The following is a 24678-nucleotide window of genomic DNA, read 5'->3' on the forward strand; positions in this document are numbered from 1 at the left end:
AATGCTCAGAGAAGCTGGTTAGGGGTCAAGGGGAGACGTTTTTGTGAGGAAAGGAATGGGGTGGAAGGCTCTTTGCTTGTGGAAAAAAGAGAGTGTGCAGAAAGCATCCAGGAGATGGATGGTGAATAAAGGGAATTAGAACTGGAAATGAATGTATCTCAACACCCCAGAGTATACTGAGCATCTCTCCAAGGGAGACAGGGCATATCTTAAGAGCTTCATTGAGCAGTACAGCTAATAGATTCCCTTGTTTGGTATTTCCCCTCTCCTGTTTTGAGGATAAGTGTAAAATCCAGGGCTGGTGGTAGAAGACCTCATCTCAGCCTTTGCAACTTTATCAAACTCAGTCCACTGTGTATCCCTCATTTCACTTCCCCCCCCCCCCCCCCCCCCCCCCCCGTGTTTGCTTGTGTAAAATGAACTTTTATAGTATTTATCTGTACTGTGGCAGCAGCTACAGAGCTAGACCAGGGATGTAGGAGGTCTTGGCTGCTGTGATGCTCAGACTGGTGGGTAGCAACAGTCTGGGGTTAATGGTCTCTGTCCTTGGTACTTTCATCTGTTTTCTGGTCCCCAGGAAATGTCTTGGATGTAATAGCTTATCTAATGTGAAGAAATATGTTGGAAAATGCTTGCAAGTAGCTCCGTGTAAGAAAACTTTTCCTGCGTGGCTGTGCTGACAGTTGAGCACAATGCTGAGCTCAGGTTGCTTTTGTATTAGGCTACTTCTTTGCAGGCTCTTATGGTAAGGAGGTGTAACAGTGGCAGGGACTGCACTGCCCTGTAGTGACACCAAGCTCCATTACAACTAGTTTTGCTAGTTGCAGAGGGATTCTTTACTGGCCTCTCCTGTGCCAAGATCAGGTTTTCAGTTTGCATGTTAGAGGCTGAAAAGATGTATGTTTGTGCATGGATTTCTCTGTGATACAAAATTATCCCACACTGAAATAATAAGAAGAGAATTAAATTCACATCTGAAAGGTGCTCTGGAAAAAGTGATTGCTGTGATAAGACACTGAAACAGATTGCCTAGAGAGGTTAGGGATGCCCCATTCCTGGAAGTCTTCAAGGCCAGACTGGATGGGGCTTTGATCTAATAGAAGATGTCCCTGCCCGTGGCAATGGATTTGTAACTAGATGATCTTTAATGTCCCTTCCAACACAAACTATTCTATTCCATGGGGCTATTATTTGCTTTAAAATTCAATTTATAAAACACCCCTGTATGCTTTTTTACCCAACATGTGTTTGTTCATGCAGGTTCTCTTTTGTCACTGTCTGGTGCCATGGTTTAGTCATGAGGTCTGTGGTGACAGGTTGGACTTGATGATCTTTGAGGTCTCTTCCAACCTTAGTGATTCTGTGATTCTTAATACACTATGCCAAATAATGTCGAATGACTTGAATCCCACACTGTACCCCCACTGAATTAATGTCTGAGCACCTCAAATCCTGAAGGCAGAGACTGTTCTGGCCGACAGGACTTACAGTGTGACCTGGCAGATAGCATCTCTTTGCTCTTCTGCCATGAGCAAGGTATGGACTTGGGAACATGATGGGGATTGAGACCTGGGCATGCACCAGCATCTTGCCAGCTCTCAGGCTGGAAGGGGCCCTTAAAAGCCAAAGGCTAACTCAGATCTGGTGGTGTTGCCAGGGAGTGGACCTGCTACCTAGTCCTCAGACTGGGGTCATCTAGATGTTTTCAGCAGCTGGGGCTATGTGGCAGCTCTTTCTGGAGGAAGGAGATTTATTGTGAATGAAATCATCCTCTGATGTGCTCTGGTGTAAGCAAAGTGTCTTCTCATTTCTGTACAGTTTGTCTTTGCTGGCAATGACCTATCAAAGGCAGCTTCATATCTCCTTCACATCAGCTGGACAGGGATCAGCCTTGCAGGGCAGGGACACACCACCACCACACACTTGGGGTGTGTGAGAGGCAGGAAGGGGCTGGGATGGCATAGGTCAATGGGGCCGAGTCTGTGCTCTGTGTTTGGGCAGATGGAAGCTATTCCAGTACACCATATTCAGCTTTTTCCAGGCCCGCTTGAAAGGGTCTGGCAGCCTATACCCTGAAAGACGCTCACCTTCTGTGTTGCCCAGGGTAACTGGTGACTGTGCAAACTTTCCCAGTGCTCCCAGTTTATTTTGTGGTGACTGCTCCTTTATTGTGGATGTGTTCATAACTTGCTAGCTGGCAACAAAACTGGTGAAGGGGCTTAAGGAATGTCCTATGAGGAGCAGCTGAGGGCTTTGGGCTTGTCTAGTTTGGGGAGTCTGAGAGGTGACCTTATTGCTCTCTACAGCTTCCTGAGGAGGGTAAGCAGAGGGAGGTACCGATCTATTTTCCCTGATACCCAGTCATAGGATGAGTGCGAATAGTTCAGAGCTGTGTTAGTGGATGTTTAGGTGTCTGACTCAATCTAATGCTGCACATTAGAAAGCATTTCTTTAACTAGTGGGTGGTCAAACACTGGAACAGGCTTCCTGGAGAGAAGGTCAATTCCCCAAAGCCTGTCAGTGTTTGGCAGGCATTTGGACAATGCCTTTAAGAACAAGCTTTAAGGTGGTCAGCCCTGAAGTGGTCAGGCAGTTGAACTGGGTGATCATTGTAGGCTCCTTCCAACACTATGAGCCTCACTATGAGGAGTGCCATGTGTGGTTGCAGGGATGAAACCTCTCTCCAGAAAGGCTTTGGCATCTCTGCCAGTTCCTGGCCCCTGTCCTTTGTCTGCAGCCTGCTGAGATCTGTGGTTCTCTGTCCCTGCCTCAGACACTCCTTTCTCTGATGTTGCTTCCCTATTACTGTACAAAAGGCTTGTCTTGCTCAGAAGCTGCCACAGACATCTCTTCAACCGCAGTGATAAAACACAGCTATTAACTGTGGGCTAGTCTGCTCCCATCCCCCCAGCATTTTTTATGTAATCCTTCAGAATTCCTCATTTTCACATGGGATTCCCTGTGGAGCATATTAATTAATCTCACTGGAGTGCAACAAGAAACACACCTGCAGTTTTCCCACCCCCACCCCTTCCCCATATTTATTTATTCATTCATTTAGTTCTGATACAGGGGTATTTGGTTTCTGCATTTGAGGATGTGACATTGTTCAGGACTTGTTACCAGGTCTCTATCCTGGTTACTGGTCTCTATTTGGATGTTGCCTGATGTTATGTAAGTAAACTCTTTTCTGCTGAGAACCAAAGCAACATACTCTTCTAATGTATGGTTTGTCCTCATCCTATCTTTGTTCCCTGTCTGCTGTCTTTCCATACACATCCAAAGAACCCTCTTCTGTTTGTTTTAATGTTCATTAGGTAGTTCTCATCTTACTCCTACATATAGAAACTTAGCCCTTACAAGCCCTATGAAGAGAGGCTGAGGGAGCTGGGGTTGCTTAGCCTGGAGAAGAGGAGGCTCAGGGGAGACCTTATTGCTCTCTGCAGCTACTTGAAGGGAGGTTGTAGACAGGTGGGGGCTGGTCTCTTCTCCCAGTCAACCAACACCAGAACAAGATGACACAGTCTCAAGATGCACCAGGGGAGGTTCAGAGGATGTTAGGGAGAAGTTCTACACAGAGAGAGTGATTACCCATTGGAATGGGCTGCCTGGGGAGATGGTGGAGTCGCCATCATTGGAGGTGTTTAGGAGGAGACTTGATAGGGTGCTTGGTTGCATGGTTTAGTTGATTAGGTGGTGTGGGATGATGGGTTGGATGCTATGATCTTGAAGGTCTCTTCCAACCTGGTTTATTCTGTTCTTTTGCATTCTATTAGCAGACATGGAGTTGTTGGTTTGCCCTTTTCCCACTCCTTATAGATGTCCCTGTCAGTTCTTCCCTTGCAAAAATTATTACTGTAATCTGCAATAAGTTGCAAGATCTATTGTGATAGGCAGTGTTGTAATCTAATCAGGGTATTCTTTGTGCATTTGTCATGGAAAAAAGTCGAGCTGCTTTTTTTATCATCTCTGTGTTCATCATAACAAATGGTTCAATTCCTAATCCCTGTAAGTTTTCACCATTGTGCTTTGGATATTAAGGACTTGGATACCTGCTTGTCCTTCTTTTAAACTTAAACAGTAGTGGTGAACACTCAATCAAACACTTTCCATAGCATCCTCATGGTTCATCTGAACCAAGTATAAAATAGAATTGCTCTTTTCTGGCTCTGATGCTATTTTGGGAGGATGGGAAAATCTATTGCCTGTTACATCCAGGAAGGATGGAACTCAGGTATCATTAGAAACAGTAATTCTCCACTTTGCATCTAGAAAATTGACACATTACCCATTGTTATTTATCTTTCTATTAATTTCCCAGGGATCTCTTGTCATGTCTGGATCCAGTGGCAGAGATCTGTAACAGCTTCCCAAAATATTATTTGTATTCAGATGGTTCCTGTTAGAACCATGGTCTCATTTTTCAAATCCTTATGAGCTGCCATGTAATTCACCTGCACTGCAGTTTTGTTGTTACAGTTTTTGTTTCCCTCTCAGATCATATCCCCCAGTACTGTGCACTGATGGTATCATGTTCCTGTTATCACAGAAGTACTGTTTTGCTTCTGGCACCACAAGTTTGTGTTCTTCTAAGCATTCTCATCTGTGTATCTGACCAAGTTTTCCTATATTTTTATTTCCTTCTTGCTTTCTCTTGCTCTCTCTCCTTTATTTGTATCCTCCTTTCTCTTTTTCACCTCTTCTCTAGGCTCATTTCTCCTCTTTTCCATACCCTTTCCAATTTCATTTTGCCTTTTCCCCCCCAGCTTTCTCCTTTTCCTCTCTTGCTGCAAAACAGCTTCCACATCCTTATAAATCCATTTATGCTTGTGTCCCTCCATGAGGTTAGCCTGCAAAGGATTTGCAGGGAACCATGCTATAGAGGCATGTAAGATGGGCTTAGTCTATAAAGTATGGAGCACACTCAAATACAGGGAATTGGGGTCTGCTAACGTCCCAGTACGTCAGTGAGAGTTAACAATCAGGGTCAATGCAGTTCAGGGCTTTTGTGTGCACGCTCTATTACTGAAAGCCCTGCACATAATGACATTTGTTATCTCTGCTGGCCCTCTTTAACTATTTTGCTTGTGTTCCCAAATCCAGATGATTTTTACATTGAACTGCCCACTCCAGGCTACAAGTGGAGGAGGGAGAGGATGGGTCCTGTCTTTGAAATGTAGGACATAGTGTAAGAGCTGAGAAATGAGCGAGAGTGGGACATGAGAAGAGGCTGGGCTATATGGAGGGTGGAGATGCAAAATAGGAGAAAGTTCAGAAGGTATGAAGGAAATCATGGTGGTCAGGATGGTGTAAGAAGGGCCATTCAGACACCCAAATAGTGCTGGGCAAGGTACACTGGCCAAGATGAGCTCCGGGTCTGCGCTGTATTGCATTTCTGCATGGAAGGGGGAGAAAGGGGACACAAAGCAAAGAGGAGGAGATATATGAAGTAAAAGGCATGAGAGGGGACTGAGAGTTATAAAAAGTACAGAGTGGGTGGCAGGTGGACGAAGACCACAAATGCATGCCTCTCTCATAGCAGGAAACCACTGTTCTCCCTATCCCTGAGTTTCACTCAGTCTCTGGGGGATGCTGGCACCACCTTGCCTATTGTGCCCTATGAATGCTGCCTGGCCAAAGCTTCAGCTCGCTCCCTGGAGCAGCACTGGCAGTGCTGGCAGCAGTAGAGGAAGAGGGTCAGCTGTTGGCAAGATGCTCTAGTTAAAAAACCCAAAACAACAACAACAAAATTATATACATAAGAAAAGGAAAATGAAGCAATGATGGTTGGGCAATTAAGCTAAAAGCATTTCAGAGTGTAATCCAGTTCTGCCTATCAATAATTTAGGAGTCCAAGATCATTCTAATTGATTGAACACCTTCCACAGTAGTCAGCCACTGATAAGACAAATGAATTGTCTTTTTTATTGTCAAATCTCCGTCTCACATTTGCACAGGCAAGATCCTGCAGGGCTTTTCATTTGAGGAGCTTAGATATTTTTTTCTCTTGATATAGATGAATTGAGGGCCAGTGTCTGTTTTTAAACAGCAGTAAATTAAGCTAGTCTGCTCCTTTGGCTGCAAGTGGGTGGAGAAACAGAGCTGTGCTGAGCAGAATTTACAAGTAAAACTTGTGTGGGTTGTCAGAAGTTGAACCCGGTTCCCAGAGGATGTGTTATCACTGTGTAATGATTTGAATGCAGAGGACACTTGACACTGACAGTCACCAAGGGACTACTGATGTTATCCTAAAGTCAGTGTCTCTTATCTCCCTTCCTCTTAAGGAGAACTACATTAGGATCCCTGTTTTCATAATGGTAATACTGATGTTTGCCTTTTGACATGGCACAGATACTTAAAGAGTGCTGGACAGATGTTAAACTTTTCCAATTTATGTGAACAAACCACATCACAGGTGGTGAGAGAAAAAGGAAAAAAAATGGTGAGTTGAAACAGTTCTGTGTTCTACAGCATTCTTCCAATATCGTGCCAAGAGCGATGTTTGGAGGGACCTCTGTGGTGACAAAGTAGGGCATGCTTGATTTTGTTTCCTTTCTCTGAGTTGGTGGGAGATTGTCCCAGGAGGTCTGAGCTTGTGGACACCATCTCTGGAGCACTGCCCATCACTAATCAAAAACTGATTTGGGGAAGAGGTGAGGCTTATGTTGCTACTGATGTATCTACAAGTGCCTATCTGCATGAGGAAAACATGTTTGCAAGCAAGGCCTCTTTAAGCCCAGATACTCACCAGTTATGCTAACACATCCTCTTTTATGCACAGAGGCTCTGGGAATGTTTTTTTTAGCCAACACAAATCAAAGTAGCTCCTTTGGGGCATTCTGAACTGAAGATCCACCCTGGGGTGAGGGAGCAGCTCTAATTATGATATGTGTGAATATGTTTAATTAGGAAAGACCACAGGCTGTGTGCGTGCTCTAGAGTCCCCACCAAGTTCACCTTTTTACTGGTGTGGTGCTAGTTGCTTTCTGAGCAAACCCAAAGCCTGGGCAGATCTGGTAGCAACTTTCCTCATTTGCTGTTACTGCCTGCACTTCCCTGCAGCTTGGCTGGGGAAGAAGGGAAAGTGCCTAAGTGGTTTCATTTTGCCTCTGAAACATTATAGAATGTGTTTGAATGCTTGATCTAACCAAGCAGTAGTTGTTTTACTTCCTCATCTAATAACTTCATGATGTCTGTCTCCTAGCTTTGCTCTGGCTCAACAGTGCATATGCCATTTAACTGCATTCTGTGAAAACTAAAGGCCAGTGGCTTTGCCAAGGATGGATAATTTTATAATGCACCATGCCAGGATGAGGCTGATGGTTTATAGTTGGGAATTCTGGTCATAGAACAACTCTTGTATAGGGTGGTTTTGTATTGTGCATCACCTAAGAATGATAGTTGGCCTGCCTAAGGAGGGAGGTGTTTCCTGTAGTCAAGAGAATGAAGAAAGGGCAGATGGGAATGAATGAAAGTGGGCAAGAGAGAGGAAGGAAACAGGACCCAAAAAAGGGGGATAAAAGCAAATTAAAACAGGTAGGGTGAAGGTACAAGAACAGCATGGGAGTGACATGTAGGTGGAGCAGGGGAGGAAGAGGAATGGCTATGGCTAACAAAAAGGGAAAGGGTATGGAAAAGAAATATGAAAAGCAAGTGATGGCAGAAAAAGACTAGTAACTAGTATATAGCAGAAGTCTGTCTGAGAGTCACAAAGAAGATAATATTTTTTCTTTTGAAGGATATTTTCTGCTTTTCTGTCTTTAGGCCATGTACCACCTCTCTACCTAGTAAGAAAAGCAACCCAGCAGATGTGCTGATGCTTACTAGAGTCTTCTTGTGGGACAGGTTCTCAAGCTGATAGCTGGTACTCTGCAGAGATAAATGAAAGAGTGCCAGGTTTATAATTCTGCTGCTGACAAACAGCCAGAAAGCCACGTCTCCAGGACTCTCAAAACAGCTTCTGCTTTGGTGTGAGCCAGTTACAACAGCTCCATCAAACTGCTGCTGATTTTGCAAAGCTAGTGAGACCCATCTGCAAATTAGGTAGCAAGTCTGGAGATAGAGTTGTTATTTCTGTTACTTACAAGCAAATAAGCGAGCAAATAAAAAGTAGCTATTGATCTATGTTTGGTTTATGTATTAAGTCTTTGGTAGCTGCACATTTCAGGGCTGGCTTCTGTGAGAAGACACTAGAATCTGCCTCCATGTTAGGCAGAGCTTTAAGATGGACCCACCACTGCCCAAAGCTGAAGTCATCAGTGATGATGGTGGTGGTGCCTCTGTGATACATTTAAGAAAGGGTAAAAAATGCCATCCATTCCAGCAGGATCTGTGACCCATGGGGGACCCACATTGGAGCAGTCTGTTCCTGAAGGACTGCTTCCTGTGGAAAGCTGGAGCAGTTCTTGAAGAATTGCAGCTTATGGAGAGAACCCATATTGGAGCAGTTTTTGAATATCTGTATCCTGGGGGAGGGATCCCATGCTAGAGCAGGGGAAAAGCATGAAGAGGAATGAGTGGCACAGATGAAGTGCTGTGGACTGACCACAATCCCTATTCCATATCCCCTGCTTCCAGTGGGGAGGGGAGGAGTAGGTAGAAGAGATGGGAATGAAGGAGTGAAATGAAGCCCAGGAAGAATGTCGGAGTGATGGGAAGGGAGTTTTAGGTTTTCGTTTGTTTCTTACTATCCTGCTCCATTATTAATGGGCAATAAATTACTTTCCCTGATGCTGACCCTGTTTTGCCCATGATGCTACCTGTTGCACAGCTTCCTTGTTCTTATTTTGAGCCACAAGTTTTTCTATCCTACTTTTCCCCCCAGCCTCTTGATGTGGGAGAACAACTTGGTGGCTATCCAAGGTCAACTCACCACATGACTATTTATATTGATTTCCAGAAATGTGCAGTTGAGGAAACTTGACTTCTATAAAGGTGTCCTAAGATCCGTATCAAGAGTTCAAAAGTGATCATGTGCCTGCAACTGCAGTCCCAAACTAAGGAGTGTTGACACTAGAACTGAGGGCATGCAATGGAGAGTCATTATGTCTTAAAGACAGGAACTCCAGTGAACCCTCAGCAGTGCTGCTTCTTACTTACATAAGCTTGGAAGCTTGCAAGTGTAGCTGAAACTGAGACCTAAATCACTGCAGGAATAATTCTAGAGGATGCTATCCAGGATTTTGTCCAAAGCAGTTTGAAATAACCCTCCTAGTGAATTTTCTTCTTGTTGAACAGATTAATACTTTTTTTCATTAAAGGGCCCTTTTTTAGGTGGATCTCAAACTCATAGTCTGATCTATGTTCTTCATGATTAGTCCCTGGAAAGTGCAGATGTTAATTCCCAGTGTCAGAGGAGAATTGTGAATAGGCAGAACCATCTTAATGTTATTCTGTCATTTATGTAACCCTTTCCACTGTGGGGTCTTGGGTCACAGTGGAGATTCTCAGGTATAAAAACCTGTGCAAATGATGGCTATGACTGCTCAGCAATGTCACAAAGTATTTTGTCAGTCTCATTTCCTGAGCTACCTTGTTCGGAGGAGTTGAGAGGTGAAATGAAATTAAAAATGTGTGGTTGTGATATTAAAATAATATAGTAGGACAGTTTTTTACCTAGCAATAGAGAAATGGTGATGGGTATAGGGTTTAAGAAGAAAACTTCCTCAGACATAGCTCCCCATTTCTTCTCACTCAGTTTGACTATTCGTGTTGGCTGGGAATAGAAAACTGAAGTGATAGATTACTCTGATTACACCTAGTCAGGTGAATTAAATGGTGTCTCACACTACTGCCTCCGGCAATCTTGCTGCTCAGCGTGCTTATTAGGGCTGATGTGGAAAAGGTAGATGTCTGTAAACAATAAAGAAATAAAAGAGGACGTGAAAGATCTCGGACTAGATTCAGGAAAAGATTTGCTAACAACTGGAAAAGTGTTCAGCAGATTAAACTGAGCTACATTTAGAATAACCAATTGGAATATGCCTGTCAGCTGCAAGACTCAGTAGCACACCCTGCTTTCCATGGGTCATTTGTGGAGAGATGCTTGCAGTATGTGGAAAATCTCTTTTTATAATCCAGCTGTTTAATGCTGGCTTAGCTCAAATGCTTGTCTCTAGTTAAACCCTTGTGGTGGTGGTGGTGGTGGTATTTTGTACATATTCATTTGCTTCTAACTGAGTTGGTCCGGCAAGGTTAATGTTGGGGAGGAAACTTCAACCCACCACAACCATGAATTCATGTGTACTTGAGTTGCAATGCCATGAGTTCATAGTCACCAAGAAAGAGTAGTCTATTTTCATCGGTGTGAGACAAAATAAGATCTCATGGATTGGAAGTACTGCCAACAAAGACAGGTAGGTTTGAGATGTGCTACTTCATTTCAAATGTTGTGTCAGTGCTGTATACAAGATTTGTCTAAAATGATACGAAGTACTATTCAAAGTCTGTACAAATGGAACATTGGATTTCTGTGTTTCTCTAGCTAAATTCAGGTTGTTGATGTACAAAAAAATTGAATTCAGTCTGGAAAGGTGCAAAATGACATGAAACTGTCTAATACAACAGGCTATCAGTGGCTGGTTTATTTGTCCTAGGAGAAAAAAAAATCACACTGGCGAGATATGGCTGATCCTTATTACACTAAGGGAAGACAATCTGGAAGGATTGCTGTCAGAGCTAAGGACTTTATTTTCATGAAAATAAAGAGATCATGAAGAAGTTTCAGGTGAAAACAGGAAGATTTTTTACTTTGAGAGCGCTGACTTTTGGAACAGCCTTACAACTTGATTAGTGGAGATGGAAGCCCTTTCTGAGGTGGATCTCCATCTTTCTAGGAAAGGGATTTTCCTTGCATGTGAAAGCAAGTTCTGAATTGACTATCCTTAGGCTCAAGTTCCTAAAACATCTTAGTTAGCTTTGACAGTTTCTGTGGCTAGAACAGCATCCCAAGAGAAACACCTCTGGGTTTGTTTTGGTGAGGAGAGGTACTGATGGTGTCTATGCTCCAGGCATATGCTTGCTTCCTTGACAGAAAAAATTACTATGAGATTAAAAAAAAAAAAGAAAAGATGAGGTGTGTTCATTTGAAAGTGTCAGCCCAGTGAGTTAGAGCAGTCTAGCTCCAGCGGTGTAATTACACTGATCCTGCAATTCCAGCAAATCTTTTATAGGCAACTCTGAACATTGCTTCAAAACTAACTTTCACATTTCAGATCAGCTCTTCTGTTTGAAAGTGCAAGGATAAATGTACCTCAAAGTTCCAACTGGCTCAACAGAAAACTGAACAGGACAGAGGTGTTTGGCATTAACTTTCTTGGGCTTGACTTCCAAAAATGCCTTCCCCCCCCCCCCCCCCCAATGAAATACATGTACCCCTTTGATGTAATCTATCTGTAAATCCAGTTGAATTACTGCTCAGTCTATATGTGATGTAACGGGGCGATCATGATGGACACCACTTACTTTGGCTGTTGGGTCACTGAAGCCAGGTTTCAGCTAAAAAAGCTACTGCAAAATTAGAGTGTCTGCAGGGAAAATAGCCTTGGCCAAAACTGCAGCCAGGCAGAGCCAGAAGATATATTTAGGAGCACTTTTTTTCAGTGTGTAACTGTTATAAAGAAATCTATGACTGCAAAGATCTACATGCAGGAAAATGTACTTTGATCTGGCTAATTCTGTATCATGGTCATGAAGGGCCAGAGAATGGGAGGCAAAGGAGAGGGAAGAGGAATTGGTGGTTCACCTGCCAAGACATAGACTACCCTGGGAGAAGTGGTGTGATACATTTAAGAAGGATCTTTGACGCATGGGGGATCCACATTGGAGCAGTCTGTTCCTGAAGGACTGCTTCCTGTGGAAAGCTGGAGCAGTTCTTGAAGAATTGCAGCTTATGGAGAGAACCCATATTGGAGCAGCTTTTGAGTATCTGTATCCTGGGGGAGGGATCCCATGCTAGAGCAGGGGAAAAGCATGAAGAGGAATAAGTGGCACAGATGAAGTGCTGTGGACTGACCACAATCCCTATTCCATATCCCCTGCTTTCAGTGGGGAGGGGAGGAGTAGGTAGAAGAGATGGGAATGAAGGAGTGAAGCCCAGGAAGAATGTCAGAGTGATGGGAAGGGGTGGTTTTGTGTCTGCATAACTTTGTCTAGATCACAGCCTGTACCACTTTATCTGTATTGGTAGAAGATGAATCTCCTAAGTGTTTTGCTGGCATGTTTTTCAAGCAGGGACTGAAATTGAGCACAGTGGGAATCAGAAGCCTTTCCTTTAGCTGTCCTTCTGAATGGGGGAAGCCCTGCTTTCTCAGACAGCAGAAAGGAGAATCTGCTCAAAATACCATGTGCCTATTAGTATTTTTCAAAAGTTTGAAAAGATCCTGGGTTTGGTGGGGCTTTGTGTGTGCGTGTGTGTTTTGGGTTTGGTTTGTTGGTTTTTTTTTTTCCTTCTCTGTGGGAACAATTTGCAGTAGATACAGCATGAAATAAAAACAGATGAGCAGATGAGGAAACTCCTGGCAGGTTGTCTAAGGCTCTTAGCTACACAGAGAGGAAAGTCATAGAGGCAAAATGCAATTACTTCAGTGAAAGCACAGCTGAACCATTTTACTGAATGTCCCACTGCATCTGTTTCACCAGACCAGCTCGGACAGCATTTGATGTCATACTGATTTGCAAGCAGCTCTGTGATCTGCAGTGGACAGTGACATCACAGGCTCAAAAGATGTGATACTACCTCATTAATTATTTGAGCCGCTACGCTGCAGGCTGGCCTTTGATAACATTTGTTTAGCAGGGCTTTTGGTGAGATTGAGCTTCTTAGACCCTGTCAGTGTCAGACTGGGAGCTGTCTCCAGCATCCAGCAGGTCTGAGAGCAGGATCCTGTTCACAAAGTCTCAGACATGATGAGTTTTTAGTTTGAAAAGAACTAACTATTTGAACAATCTGAAATAATAAATTTCTTGTGCTTCTTTTCTGTCATCACAGCATAGTAAAGGGAGAAGAAACCCATTCATTTTCAGCCTCTGGTTAAGATGTGAGCCCTTACACTCCTTTACAATGTATTTTCCCCTGATCTCCCAGAGTGCTGTTTGGATCATCATGCCAACTCTGCAGGTGGTTAGTCCTTCATCTTCCCCCATCATGGAGAGTTTCAGATCATTGCCAATAAACTTGAAGGCACCAAAATTTGATACAGAAAATGATTAATATCATTTTGCTGTTTATAGAGGGGAATGAAGAAAAATAATGCTTATTGCAATCACATATGTGCTGTTGAAGGAGTCCTTGGGATGTAAAGAAATGACAGCATCAGGAAATGTTTGCTGGGCAATCAAGACATGATGTTATAGTAATAACTAGTCAGACCTACATACTCAAAGAAAGTATTTTGCATTCCAGGGAACTGATAACCTTGCTACCATGGTCCTCCACCTATAAGGACTGTGTGCAACTCTAGAAAGATCCTGAAAGCTTCTGAAGAGCAAGATGGATCTCAAAGAACTGCAATGAAGTTACCAGATAAGCAGCTTCTTCGGAGAAACATTTAAAATCTGACTCTAGGTATATGTTGTAAAAAACCTATTGTCTTCCTTGCTGCAGCATTCTGCACCAAAGAGCTCAGTTTATAGCCTGTGTTGACTAAGGGATGAAGCTGTGACTATCTCCAAGAAGTGTAAAGGAATGGGTGAGGATGGAGAGAAATGGGTTGTGTTGGATTGAGAGCTATAAAAAAACTCTGTGATAAAAAAGCAACATAGAAAAATACAGGTTGTATACCAAGAAAACCTTCCTAACAGTTGGATCTGCTAGACAGGGGAATAATTTCCTGAGGGAAAGAGCAGAAACCCTGTTATTTCAATCATTTAAACAAAACTGGACAAAGCCCTGGAGAATGTGTTGTAGGGAACAATCATATGCTGGCCCCTGGGAATGGATAACAGGACCTGATAAGTCTTTTCCTAGTGGTTGCTACGATTCTCTTCAGATTGAGAACTTGTTCTGGGCATGATTTGTCTTGGGATTAGATGTGATGTGAGCCTCAGGTCAATCCTTTGACTGTTTCAGAGAACAAAATGGAGAGGCGGACGGGGAAGTCAGAAATAGCATGGGGAAATGTTGACTCAGAGGTGCTACAGGGCTTTGCAGTCACCTGACTGCATCTCAGTGCCAAAGAGATACAAAACACACTGGCTCAGATGCAGAAGTTCTGCAGTGAGGTATTGGTGTACAGGCTCCAGAAAACTTGATCATTTGGTATTACCACAGAGCTCCCAAGACGTATGAACTCCAAGAGTTGTGATCAACCTGCTTGTCCTTGGACCTTAGAGGTTTATTTTTCTTGCTGTTACAAGAGTCCAGCTTGTTGGCTGATCCATCTTGCTGTGTCCCCGTGATGCACATACACTCTTCTAGTGTTGTGCCTGTCTGATGATTTGTACCACTTGAGCTCTTCAGAAAGATGGCCAGGCTCAGCTGCAGTCCAGGGAGCTGTCATCTGCTGCCCAGCTGGAAATCCAAAACAGAGCTGCTGCTGGTTTTGGGAGGAATTGGGAAATGGTACACAAGAAACATGGCCCAAATCACTGCTGTTTTCAACGTTAGTCTTCTTTCAGAGCAGGAGAGCAACTTCTGCCCTCTTTCCAGAGTCTTTTTTGAAGCAGAGGAAGTTGCAGCAATGTGTAGACATAATGTCATGCCTGGACAATATTAACTGGTAAGTGTTGGCATCCTTGATTTCCTGGGGAGTGCACACTAGGTGGCAGTTACCTTGGATGCTCTTTTGTCTTATTCTAAAGACTTGACAGTGATTACAGACATCTCTTATCTAAGCAGTAAAAATAGTGGCTGTTCAACAAGAGGAGGTTTGACATGATCAGGTCTTGTGTACCATACAAATGATTAGAAAGATTGTCAGTGATTTCATGTGGCCATTTGAAAATGTCTACTGTCATTCACAGACCTTCTTTGGTAAAAACCTTTATAATATAAATTTTACGCAGAAAAAGTGGAAAAGGCTCATGTGCAGAGGGAAAAATAAAAAACAACAAACCCAGAAAGATTCAAACATTTTGTTTGTTTGTTTTATTTGATTAAAGCAGTGTTTCTCAAGTGCATCTTTTGCTAGAAACTTGTAGTTTCTTGAGCAGCTGCGGCAGTCAAGCCTTGATTTCTTGTGAACTCCACAAAGTCCTCCAGTTCTCTTGAGTCCTGATCTGTGTCAGCATTCCTGCAGGCAGATAGACATTCCATCACAGGTTCTCTCTTGTAAGATGTTGGAAACAACCTATTCCTGCAGTTCTCTCCCATGCCCTTACATCTCACCCCACTTTACAGGACCCCCAGATCCTCTTTTCTTTCCTGGAACTGGCCAGATAAAGAGCTGATCACACTGCGGCTGAGGCTTCACTATGTGTGTGTTGAATTTTTGGCCCTTTTATGTGTATTCACAGGTTGGCCAGATGGCAGGCCCAGCAGAACAGATTACTATTAAGTTCACATTACAACTTCTTCTAAGTGGTGGAAATTGGTCAGCAGCTTCAGAGCTTTTGGGGAAGAAAAACAGATGGGCAGAGGTACAGATATTGGTGACTTGTCCTTATCAAGAAACAAAAGTACACCAATTAGAAAAGAAAAATTCTTATGTCCTCGTTAAAACTTACAAAGGTATTCCTTCATGCATTAACCCAGGGGGTATCTGAAAGGGCCAATTGTTATGACCAGATCTGTGCTTTCTACATTAGGCAGAAGGAGTATCTCTCAAAACAGGAATGGGGTGCAAGTTCAGGAGAAATACAAGGTCTTTTCCAGGTGAAACAGAGAAGTCCCCAGGTCTCTACATCTCTGGGGAAGGTGGAAACTGCCTGGGCACACAGCTATGATGGGCATGTGACAAAATGATCATCACTTCCAACTGCTGTCTCATAATGAACTGGAAAAAATTGCTTCCCCCTGTCACAGGCAGGCATCTAACAGGGCAGATGAGAGATTGTACTTGTTGATTTTGGAATCCAGGTAGAGAAGGAGGAATAAATTTGAGAACCTCTGAAACATAGTTCTCCAATGTGTCCTGTGGAGGTGACCGTATTTGACTCATCATCTTAAAAAACCAAAGGAAGTCTCCTCTAGAGGGGCAACTTCTTGCAAGGAATACCTAACTGTATTGCATGTGATTTCCAGATGAAATAAGCCAAATATGAAGTACTCAGAATCAGAAATCACCACGGCAGTGCATGACTAGGTGACAAATTTGATGCATTTGTACCTCTGAAATTTTAATTGGTGTGAGAATCATGCCTTCCCAAGCTACATTCACAAGAGGACTACCCAAAAGGCTGTCACAGTTGATGCTCTCATCCATTATAGCTTTAAGAGTTCAGGACTATGTCCTTAAGCAGTTCCCCAAGCAGAGATGATGTCGTACTTTACCTATGGCTTTGTCTTCTAATGGGACATGGTTTAGCAAAATCTGGTAATGGTTGGGGAGGGAATTTATACCAACAGGCAGTTTGGGCAATGCCAAGCATTTTCCATGTTGATGCTCACTGCAGTTGGTGTGGCTGAAAGAAAAGCTGTAGGTAAAAGATTACTGTCAGTTATGCTGTGGAGTGGGAGGTTCAGTTTTGGTAAGGCAGGAGGCAATGTGTGATGGCTGCAGACTAGGCCAATGGAGGGAGTGAGGAAATGTGGCAGAGGGAAGCTGGCACTCTGTTGACTGAGCAGTAGTTATCAGTCTTACCTGTCATTTTCGATGAGCCCTTCAGCTCTGCTGCCGGGCTGTCACACAATGAGTTTCCTGCCAAGCAGTAGATCCAGTGTGCCTGGTGAGCTTACAGAAATGGCTGCACCAGGGGGTAATTTCTGAGGCTACAGTTGTCTGCGCAGACTCCAGATGTGCATAGGTCAGGGCTGGCTTCCTGCCTGCAAGATCAGCTTTGTCTGTGCCTTCACCTGCTGGCCATCAGATTACAGAGAAAATCCATTTCTTCTCCTCCTTATTTCCTTGCTGGCCACTGCCTGTGCATATATTTGTGCCTGCCTAGCTGGCCAGAGCTGCTTTCGAAGATGCTTTCCATTAACATCTTCAAAGTTTGGTTCCAAGATTAAGAACAGGCATCTGTGCTCACGGTGGAGAAAACAAAATGAGGGAGGCCTGCTGTGCCCCTCCTGCCCAGAATAGGAGGTCTTCTTGATACAATGCAAAGTGATGAGTGCAATTTGCAAGGTGTCATGGCCTTACCTGTGCAGTTAGGACATGGGAGCAGTTGCAACAGAACTGGGGTTGGCTGTCCTGATCTTGTTGAGGGAATTCAGGTTTGAAGTTGCACCTGGGGCTTAGCACATCCTTCTCTTACACAATGTCCACATCTTCACAACACAGGGTGATATAGCCCCATATTGGTGTGTGTTCCTGTAGGGAGCCATGTGCTACACTTTGACCTGATATTACAGACCATCTTTTGTGCATGGAAGGGGAAGTTGTGCAAGGTAACAGAGTTTATTGAGTTAATGTACTACAATGAAATGACTAACAAAGGAATGGAAGAAAAGGGAGTCCTGGTGATGTTTGGGGAAGAAGGCAGCAGGATTGAGGGAGAGCCCATCCATTTGGGAGCAGGAAGAGAGAGTGGATAGCAGTGTTCATGTGCCAGGTGGCTGCTGGAGTTACACAGCAGCTTTCATCCAGGTACAGCAGCACCCATCATGTGCTCTCAGTTTCCTTACAGGACAATGCCTTTGTCCTGCTAAATGAGTTACTACCAGTAAGTTGGATGGAGTATCTCCCTGATCCCTACTGAAAACTCTTTCATCTGCACCACGAAGGCTGCATTGTTTCTTCTCCCTGCTGCTAGCATGAGCAGCAAATGCAGCAGAAAGCCCGCCTGTTTTCTGTGGCAGTTGTTCTGACGTAGATGAGCCTCTGAAGTGATGTGTGTGACATCAGGAAGATTCTTTGATCTGAATTATGCTTGCCCATCTGAGTAACAGGTGCTGTTACCCTCATTTCATTATCTCATGACCAGGACTGCTGCCAGCATGAGTAAGAAAGGTTTGAGTCACAGAGATGGAATAGTTCATTTTTTTCCAGCGGCTTTGTCAGAGATGACCAGGCCCAAAAGTCCATCACAGAAATGAATGATGTGTAGATGAATGAGGCAAGAAACCTACTCCTGAGAGAAATAAAGCATCCCTCATGAATAACTCAGTGTTGCTTCAAGAGTCAAGACGTCTCAAACATCAAATGTGAAAGTGAATGAGGCTGTTCTGAGGCTGCTACAGACTGGCCTGCTCACACCCTATAAATAACTTACCATTGCCACATTTCATTTTTTTCTTTCAATGTTGCCCATGTATTTGGCCTGATACCAGTGCACATTTCAAGACAAACCTCTCCCAAACGGTGACAGAGCTCGCTGTAGAAAAATACCCTTTGCTTCGCACCACTCAGGCTCCATCTATGCTACTAAGTAGAGCAGGACCTGTGTTTTGTAAGACCTGGAGGTCAGCAGAGGTGGTGCGTAGAATAACAGCTAAACACATGCACTGCTTAGCTGCAGTGGTCCCTGGTCAGTTAACCTCCATGGATGGACCAGGAATAGACAGTGCCTGGGACAGTGCTTTTTGGTCCAGGGTAAAGCCGTAATAGGAACCCTGCTAATGATTTTAGAACAATAATAGATTGGTGGTGGAATCCATTCCTTGTCTCCGTTTAGTCTGCTTTGTACTGTTGGAGGTGATCACTAACTAGAGGAAACATAACATACTCAGGACTTTTTTCCCCATAATGTTCTATTTTTCTTATGGATTTACTTATTCTAGGAAATCTGCATCATTGCAATAGCATGACATTGTTTATTGAGAACCCTTTTGCCCCAGAAGCAAAGCGGTATTTAAGAGAATGTGTTGGAGGACAAAACAGATGTTATGGACCCGTCTATACTATGCAGGTGAGTGTGGTGCAGAGATCACTGAAGTAGATCTAAGCAAGCTGGTCTGTACACATAACAGTGCCAGAGATACTTGCTTAGGCCCTGAATCCAGATGTGGCATTTTTGTTGATAAAATGTCTATAAAATCATGAGTGACAAAGAAGGACATAGTGAATGATTGTTCCTAGTGTCTTCTGTAGGGGAGGTGGGGACATCAGATGATAGTAATGGGAGAGAAGGAAAGGAGCGATAGTGGCTTTTTTAAAGAACACCTTGTTGATCTGTGGACCACCTTGCCAGGTGCTGAAAGTTTATACACATTCAAGGGGCAGTTATGGAAAAGAAATCCATTGTGTGTTACTGAAATCAGTGAAACCATTTCTGGCTTAGGAAATTGCTGTGCTCCAAATGATGAAGCTTGGTACACAAATGCTTGGGGGACCTGTCACACATCATTGTACCATTCCTGTACTCTTCTGCAGCCATCTGCTTCTGGTCACTGTTGGATTCTGGATAGCTGTGCACTGTGTTCCACTGCACTCTATGGTTATGGGCTGGTACCCCACCACAATATCCCTTTAGAAATAAAAGCTATTTGGGTTGTCCTCATGCATGGACCTCAAGTAGATTGTAATGAGGAGTTTCCCTCTGTGTCTCACCTGAAAAGCACTATGGAAAACCAAGTTTGAAGGAGGCTGAGTGGATTTTCCCCAGACTTATAGCTACACTCTGGCAAACAAGAAAACAGTATTCTTTTCTGGAATTATGTGCAGATACACATGATCTTCAAGAGTTTTCCACTGGAGAACAAGCAAGACCTGAAAAAATCAAAGTCAGGGAGGACCTCAACAGAGTAATCTGACGCCAACCCTTATGGTCTGACCTTTTGCCTCTCTTGCCGACACCTTCCCACATTTCTACTTGATGTCTGCAGCTGCAGAAGACAGCTTTTGTGGTGCATCAGTGCTCTGCAGTCTAGAATTGGAGTAACTCTCTTGGACATGACATTTATTCATGCCGACATATTATTCTTGGTGCCAACCTAGATGAGTTCTGTCTTAAAAGTCTAAGCAGCTGGGATTATAAAAGAGAGTGCTAATGACATCACTTCCAGTCAAAGTGAAAGTTATTTAGACTGTCATTGATCATTCAAATTATATCTCACTAAACATCAGATGAACCTTCCTGTTGTGGTCACATTGCTATATTAGAGTAATACAGGTAGTATTTACCTAGGTATGCTCCAGTGTAAGGCATTTATACTTTTCTCACTGTTACTTCATTCTTATTAGGCTTGTTAGGGGATGCATTTGCTACACCTAAATTTAAGACCTTCTATTTGATCTTTTTTTCTTCATCACAGAAGAATGAGAAATGCCAATGTTATGTTTAACCTCTCTATTTGTCTTTAAGGCTTGCATTTCTCAAGGTGCCATCTCTTTATACTCCAGTAAAGGGCTATAGCATTCATGAAGGCAAAGTTAGACTACATTTTGGTAGTTGAAATCTGCAACCACAACAGTTGCTTCTGCTTCTGCTGTTATTTGACACAAGTAAAACCCAAGAAGTTGGAGACTGATCCTGTGTACCGCATTTCCTGGAGTTAATGATCCTTTGTGCCCCTCTTCCTCTGGCAATCACTGACAACCTCCTTTTACCCAGAGGCAGCCTCTGATGTTAAGATGACAGAGGTTTAAATTTGACATTTACTGAATTTCAGAGAACTTGAGTTTGCTTTTCATGCATTGGTCTGTGTATTGCTGGATAGATTCTGTAATGCTAAAGTAATGGAGAGTTAAGTTTTTCTCTGGTGTATTTTGAAACCCCTCATTTCATAATGTTGAAGGCACTGACTGATATGCCTGTTCCTTAAAGCCGTGTTGTACTGGAGAAATATGAGTCTGATCCCCTACACATGAATCTATTTGTAAAGTCTTATTCCAGCTTCATGAATAAAGTCCTTTATCCCAGCTTCATTGTGAAATATATTTACCTAATATTGTGGAAAGTGAGTATGACATGGGGTAGAATAGAAATCAAAATTTCTGGATAGTCTGTCTACCTATGTGAATTTCAGAGAAAATATAGCCTGCTGGTGTCTGTGCTTTCCTATCTGTAAAACAGGGACGTGGATATATTCCTGTCTTATAGGAGAGTTGTGAGTCCCAAGTGATTACAAAGTATGTGACCAATCTTAGATATTCAATTGTGAGATAGTGTGTAAGCATACAGTATTAGTGTTTTATAATCTTCCTAAACTCTCTCTGTGGGTATCTTTAGTGAGAGGGATATAGTGATACCAAAAGAAGTCTTTTTTCACCCCAACCATTTTCTTTAGAGCCCAAAGTGAAAGCTGTTTCACCAACTGCCATCTCTGCAACCATCTGGAAAATCACATTTTCTGAAGATTTCCTTCTCTTTATCAGCTGTAACTAAAGCTATAAAACAGGAAGATGTCCCTGGTTTAATTAACACCCCTCTAGTTCAAAAGCTGATCTTAGTAATGAGAGGCAATTATAGCCTTTATTGAGAGACAGTCAGGTGGAACAAACCCAGCATCAATCTATTGAAGACACTTCCCTTTCCAGGTAATTTAGAAACTGCTTTTTATGATGAACAGGCTACCTGGTCCAATACAATGAGTGAATCTCCTTGTTTTGTTACCTGAAAAGAAGTTCCTATTTGAGTTATATGCTTCTTTTGTAATTTGTTTTTTACATCCTGTCCATCTGCCAGTAACTAGGAACAGAGATAAAGAAAAAAATACTGCTTCTTGGAGGGCATTCTTGTTGGTTTTCTCATTTTATTTCTCTTGTCTATTGTTGATTTTAATTTTGAATGTTTCCTGGTGTTCATACTTCAGTTCTAGCAAAACTGCAGACTGTGGTGTGCCCACATCCTGAGGGCTGTGAGTTGTGGTTTCTGCACCTCAAAACTGATGTAGCAGGGCTAGCAAAGGTGCAGAAAAGGGAATGTGGTTTTCAGCTGTGGTTCCAGTTCAGACAAGAGAAAACTGAGAACAGAGATAAAGCTGAGTTTAGATGAAGTCCTGAAGGTGGTAGATAAGATAGGTGTAGAACTTCAATACTAGAGCTAAGAGGCACTAGCTGAAACAAGGCAATCTGCTCGAAATCATGAAGTACTGTTTTACACAGCAGGTAATGAACTTCTGGAACCTTTTACCATGGGAGACTGAGAAAGTGGACAGTGTCAACACTTTCACAAAAAGGATCAGACAAATTCAGAGCATCAGGTCCATGACTTGAGTCTAAAGGTGATGGGCAGGGCTGAGGCAGTATCAGAGGAATGGTCTGCAGAAAATGGCCATGTTGTGCTCTGCCTTGAGTATCTCAGGTGCTGTCTGGCCTCCAGCTTCTGATCTGTAAGAGTGTGGGTCTGCTGTATGCCTTCTTTGTTAGCCAGCCCTCAATGGATGTCCTGAGATATCAGGGGTCTCAAATGATGCTAGATACATCTTCATCTTGCCATAAGGCAGACTTGGAATGGTTAGTTAAATCATTCCCTACTGCCTGTTTTCATTAAATCTTTGTTGACTATAATGGGAGCTGGGTCACTTAGCACACATGTAGATACCAACCTTTAGATAGATTAATCTTGAACTGAGTTCCATCCCAAGATTTCTGTAATAATGACTGCAGAGAAATAGGTGTCTCCTGAGAATAACTCATTGACCTGGTTTAGCCACTCAGGCATAGATGAGAGGAGCAGGACTTTTGAAGAGCATGTTTCTATTCATTGATTTTAAGGGGAATTTAGATAGCAGTACCCACATGGTCAGTGCACACCATGGCTAGGTGAGTGCCAGATATCCCATTTTGGTACTGCCACTTAGAACCTCAGCTGTAAGAAATATAAGTTTTTAAAGCAGTGTGATGTGAAGAAATGAAATGATAATTTCAAAACAGCCTCTCCCCTGCTTATGGTTTGATTTAGAGCAAAGACTTAACCATGATTTTACCATGTGTAAACGATGCTGTGAATCATGCTACATCCACTGTCCTGCATTACTATCATTCTGAGGAAATTGCTTTTGCCAGACTAGCTGAAAAAGCTGTAAAACTATAAAGCAAGCTGGTAAGTTCTATATTCGTCAATAATTAAAGGTGCAACAGGTATTAAGTCCCTGAAGTCCTATGGTGTTCAAGCAGTGAGTGGCTTTCGTGGGATGTCTTAGGACAGCATATTGTTCAGTATGGAAGAGTTTGAAAAGGAGTTTCTTTGGTTGGTGGGTCAGTAGATGTTGTTAACACCATGCTGCCAGCAGTCACAGAATTTGGATTCCATCAGTGTACTCTGGTTTTGGGACAGAGCAACACCAACTCTTCTCAAAAATACTGTGGAAAAGTTTCCACTATTACATGTGCTAGAGGATGAAGTTGAAATTTCATTAGAGAACAAAAATTGCATAATCTCATTTAGGAGACTGCACAAGTCTCTCAACTTTCCCACTCTGATGTGTACAACTTTGTTCTGTGTCATATTTGCTACAAATATAGGATGTGGAGGTTGAAAGACTGTGACTGCAGCGTTCCTGTAGCTTTGGATCTGGCTGCATCAGAGTCTGTGGTTTACATGAAGCGGGAGCTGTGGTCATCACCTGCCTTTCTGACTGTCTTCTTTTGTTCCCAGGTTATGGACATGCTGCCCCAGGGACGGATGCAGGGAAGGCCTTTTGCATGTTCTATGCGGTTCTGGGGATCCCACTGACACTCGTCATGTTCCAGAGCTTGGGCGAGCGCATGAACACCTTCGTCAAGTACCTCTTGAAACGCATCAAAAAGTGTTGTGGGATGAGGAGCACTGAGGTCTCCATGGAAAACATGGTCACTGTGGGTTTCTTCTCCTGCATGGGAACACTCTGCATCGGAGCAGCAGCCTTTTCCCAGTATGAGGAATGGAGCTTTTTCCATGCTTACTATTACTGCTTTATAACATTGACTACGATAGGGTTTGGAGACTATGTGGCCCTGCAGACCAAAGGGGCCCTTCAAAAGAAGCCTCTCTATGTGGCTTTTAGCTTTATGTACATTCTAGTGGGGTTGACAGTCATTGGGGCATTTCTAAATCTGGTTGTTCTCAGGTTCTTAACCATGAACAGCGAGGACGAGAGGCGGGATGCAGAGGAACGGGCGTCCCTGGCAGGGAACCGCAACAGCATGATTATCCACATTCAAGAGGACTCCCAGCATGGTCGGCCACGGTACAAGGCTGAAGTGACAGACCTTCAGTCAGTTTGTTCCTGCATGTGTTACAGGTCCCATGAGTACACCAGCCGGGTGGTGTCCCACCAAAATTCGTTCAGCTCAAAGCTGAACCCCCAGTACTTTCACTCCATCTCTTACAAGATAGAGGAGATCTCACCAAGCACATTAAAAAACAGCCTTTTCCCGTCTCCTGTCAGCTCCATATCACCTGGGTTGCACAGCTTTACAGATAACCACAGGCTGATGAGAAGGCGAAAGTCTATTTAAAGGGATTTGTCTTCATTTGCTTTCCTTGTTTTCCCCAGTTCTTATCTGTTGTTTCGGGTTTTTGTTCTTTGGGTGAGACGGAGCGAGGCCAAAGGGAGCAGAGAAAGCCAATCCTCCTCTGAGACTCAGCTCTTGAGCATGAAGCATGGATTATTACTGTTCCAGCAAAGTATGCCTTACATTATTCCCCTCGGTGGATGTCAGAGGATTCAAGGTGACGTGGAGTGGGTACCAAATCCAAAGTTGCACACACAGC

The 24678-nt window shown here is 43.3% G+C and overlaps 1 protein-coding gene across 1 annotated transcript in view; it reads left to right on the forward strand.

Annotated features, from left to right (window-relative positions):
• The window catches only part of KCNK9 (potassium two pore domain channel subfamily K member 9), an 82194-nt gene extending 57772 nt beyond the window's left edge, over positions 1-24422 (forward strand). The window contains exon 2 of the mRNA XM_054167384.1: positions 23581-24422. Within this exon, the coding sequence (XP_054023359.1) occupies positions 23581-24422 (842 nt within the window). The remainder of the gene's footprint in view (positions 1-23580) is intronic.
• The last annotated feature ends 256 nt before the right edge of the window (positions 24423-24678 follow it).

Source organism: Dryobates pubescens, chromosome 14 (assembly GCF_014839835.1).
Source record: "Dryobates pubescens isolate bDryPub1 chromosome 14, bDryPub1.pri, whole genome shotgun sequence".
Taxonomy (NCBI): Eukaryota; Metazoa; Chordata; class Aves; order Piciformes; family Picidae; genus Dryobates; species Dryobates pubescens.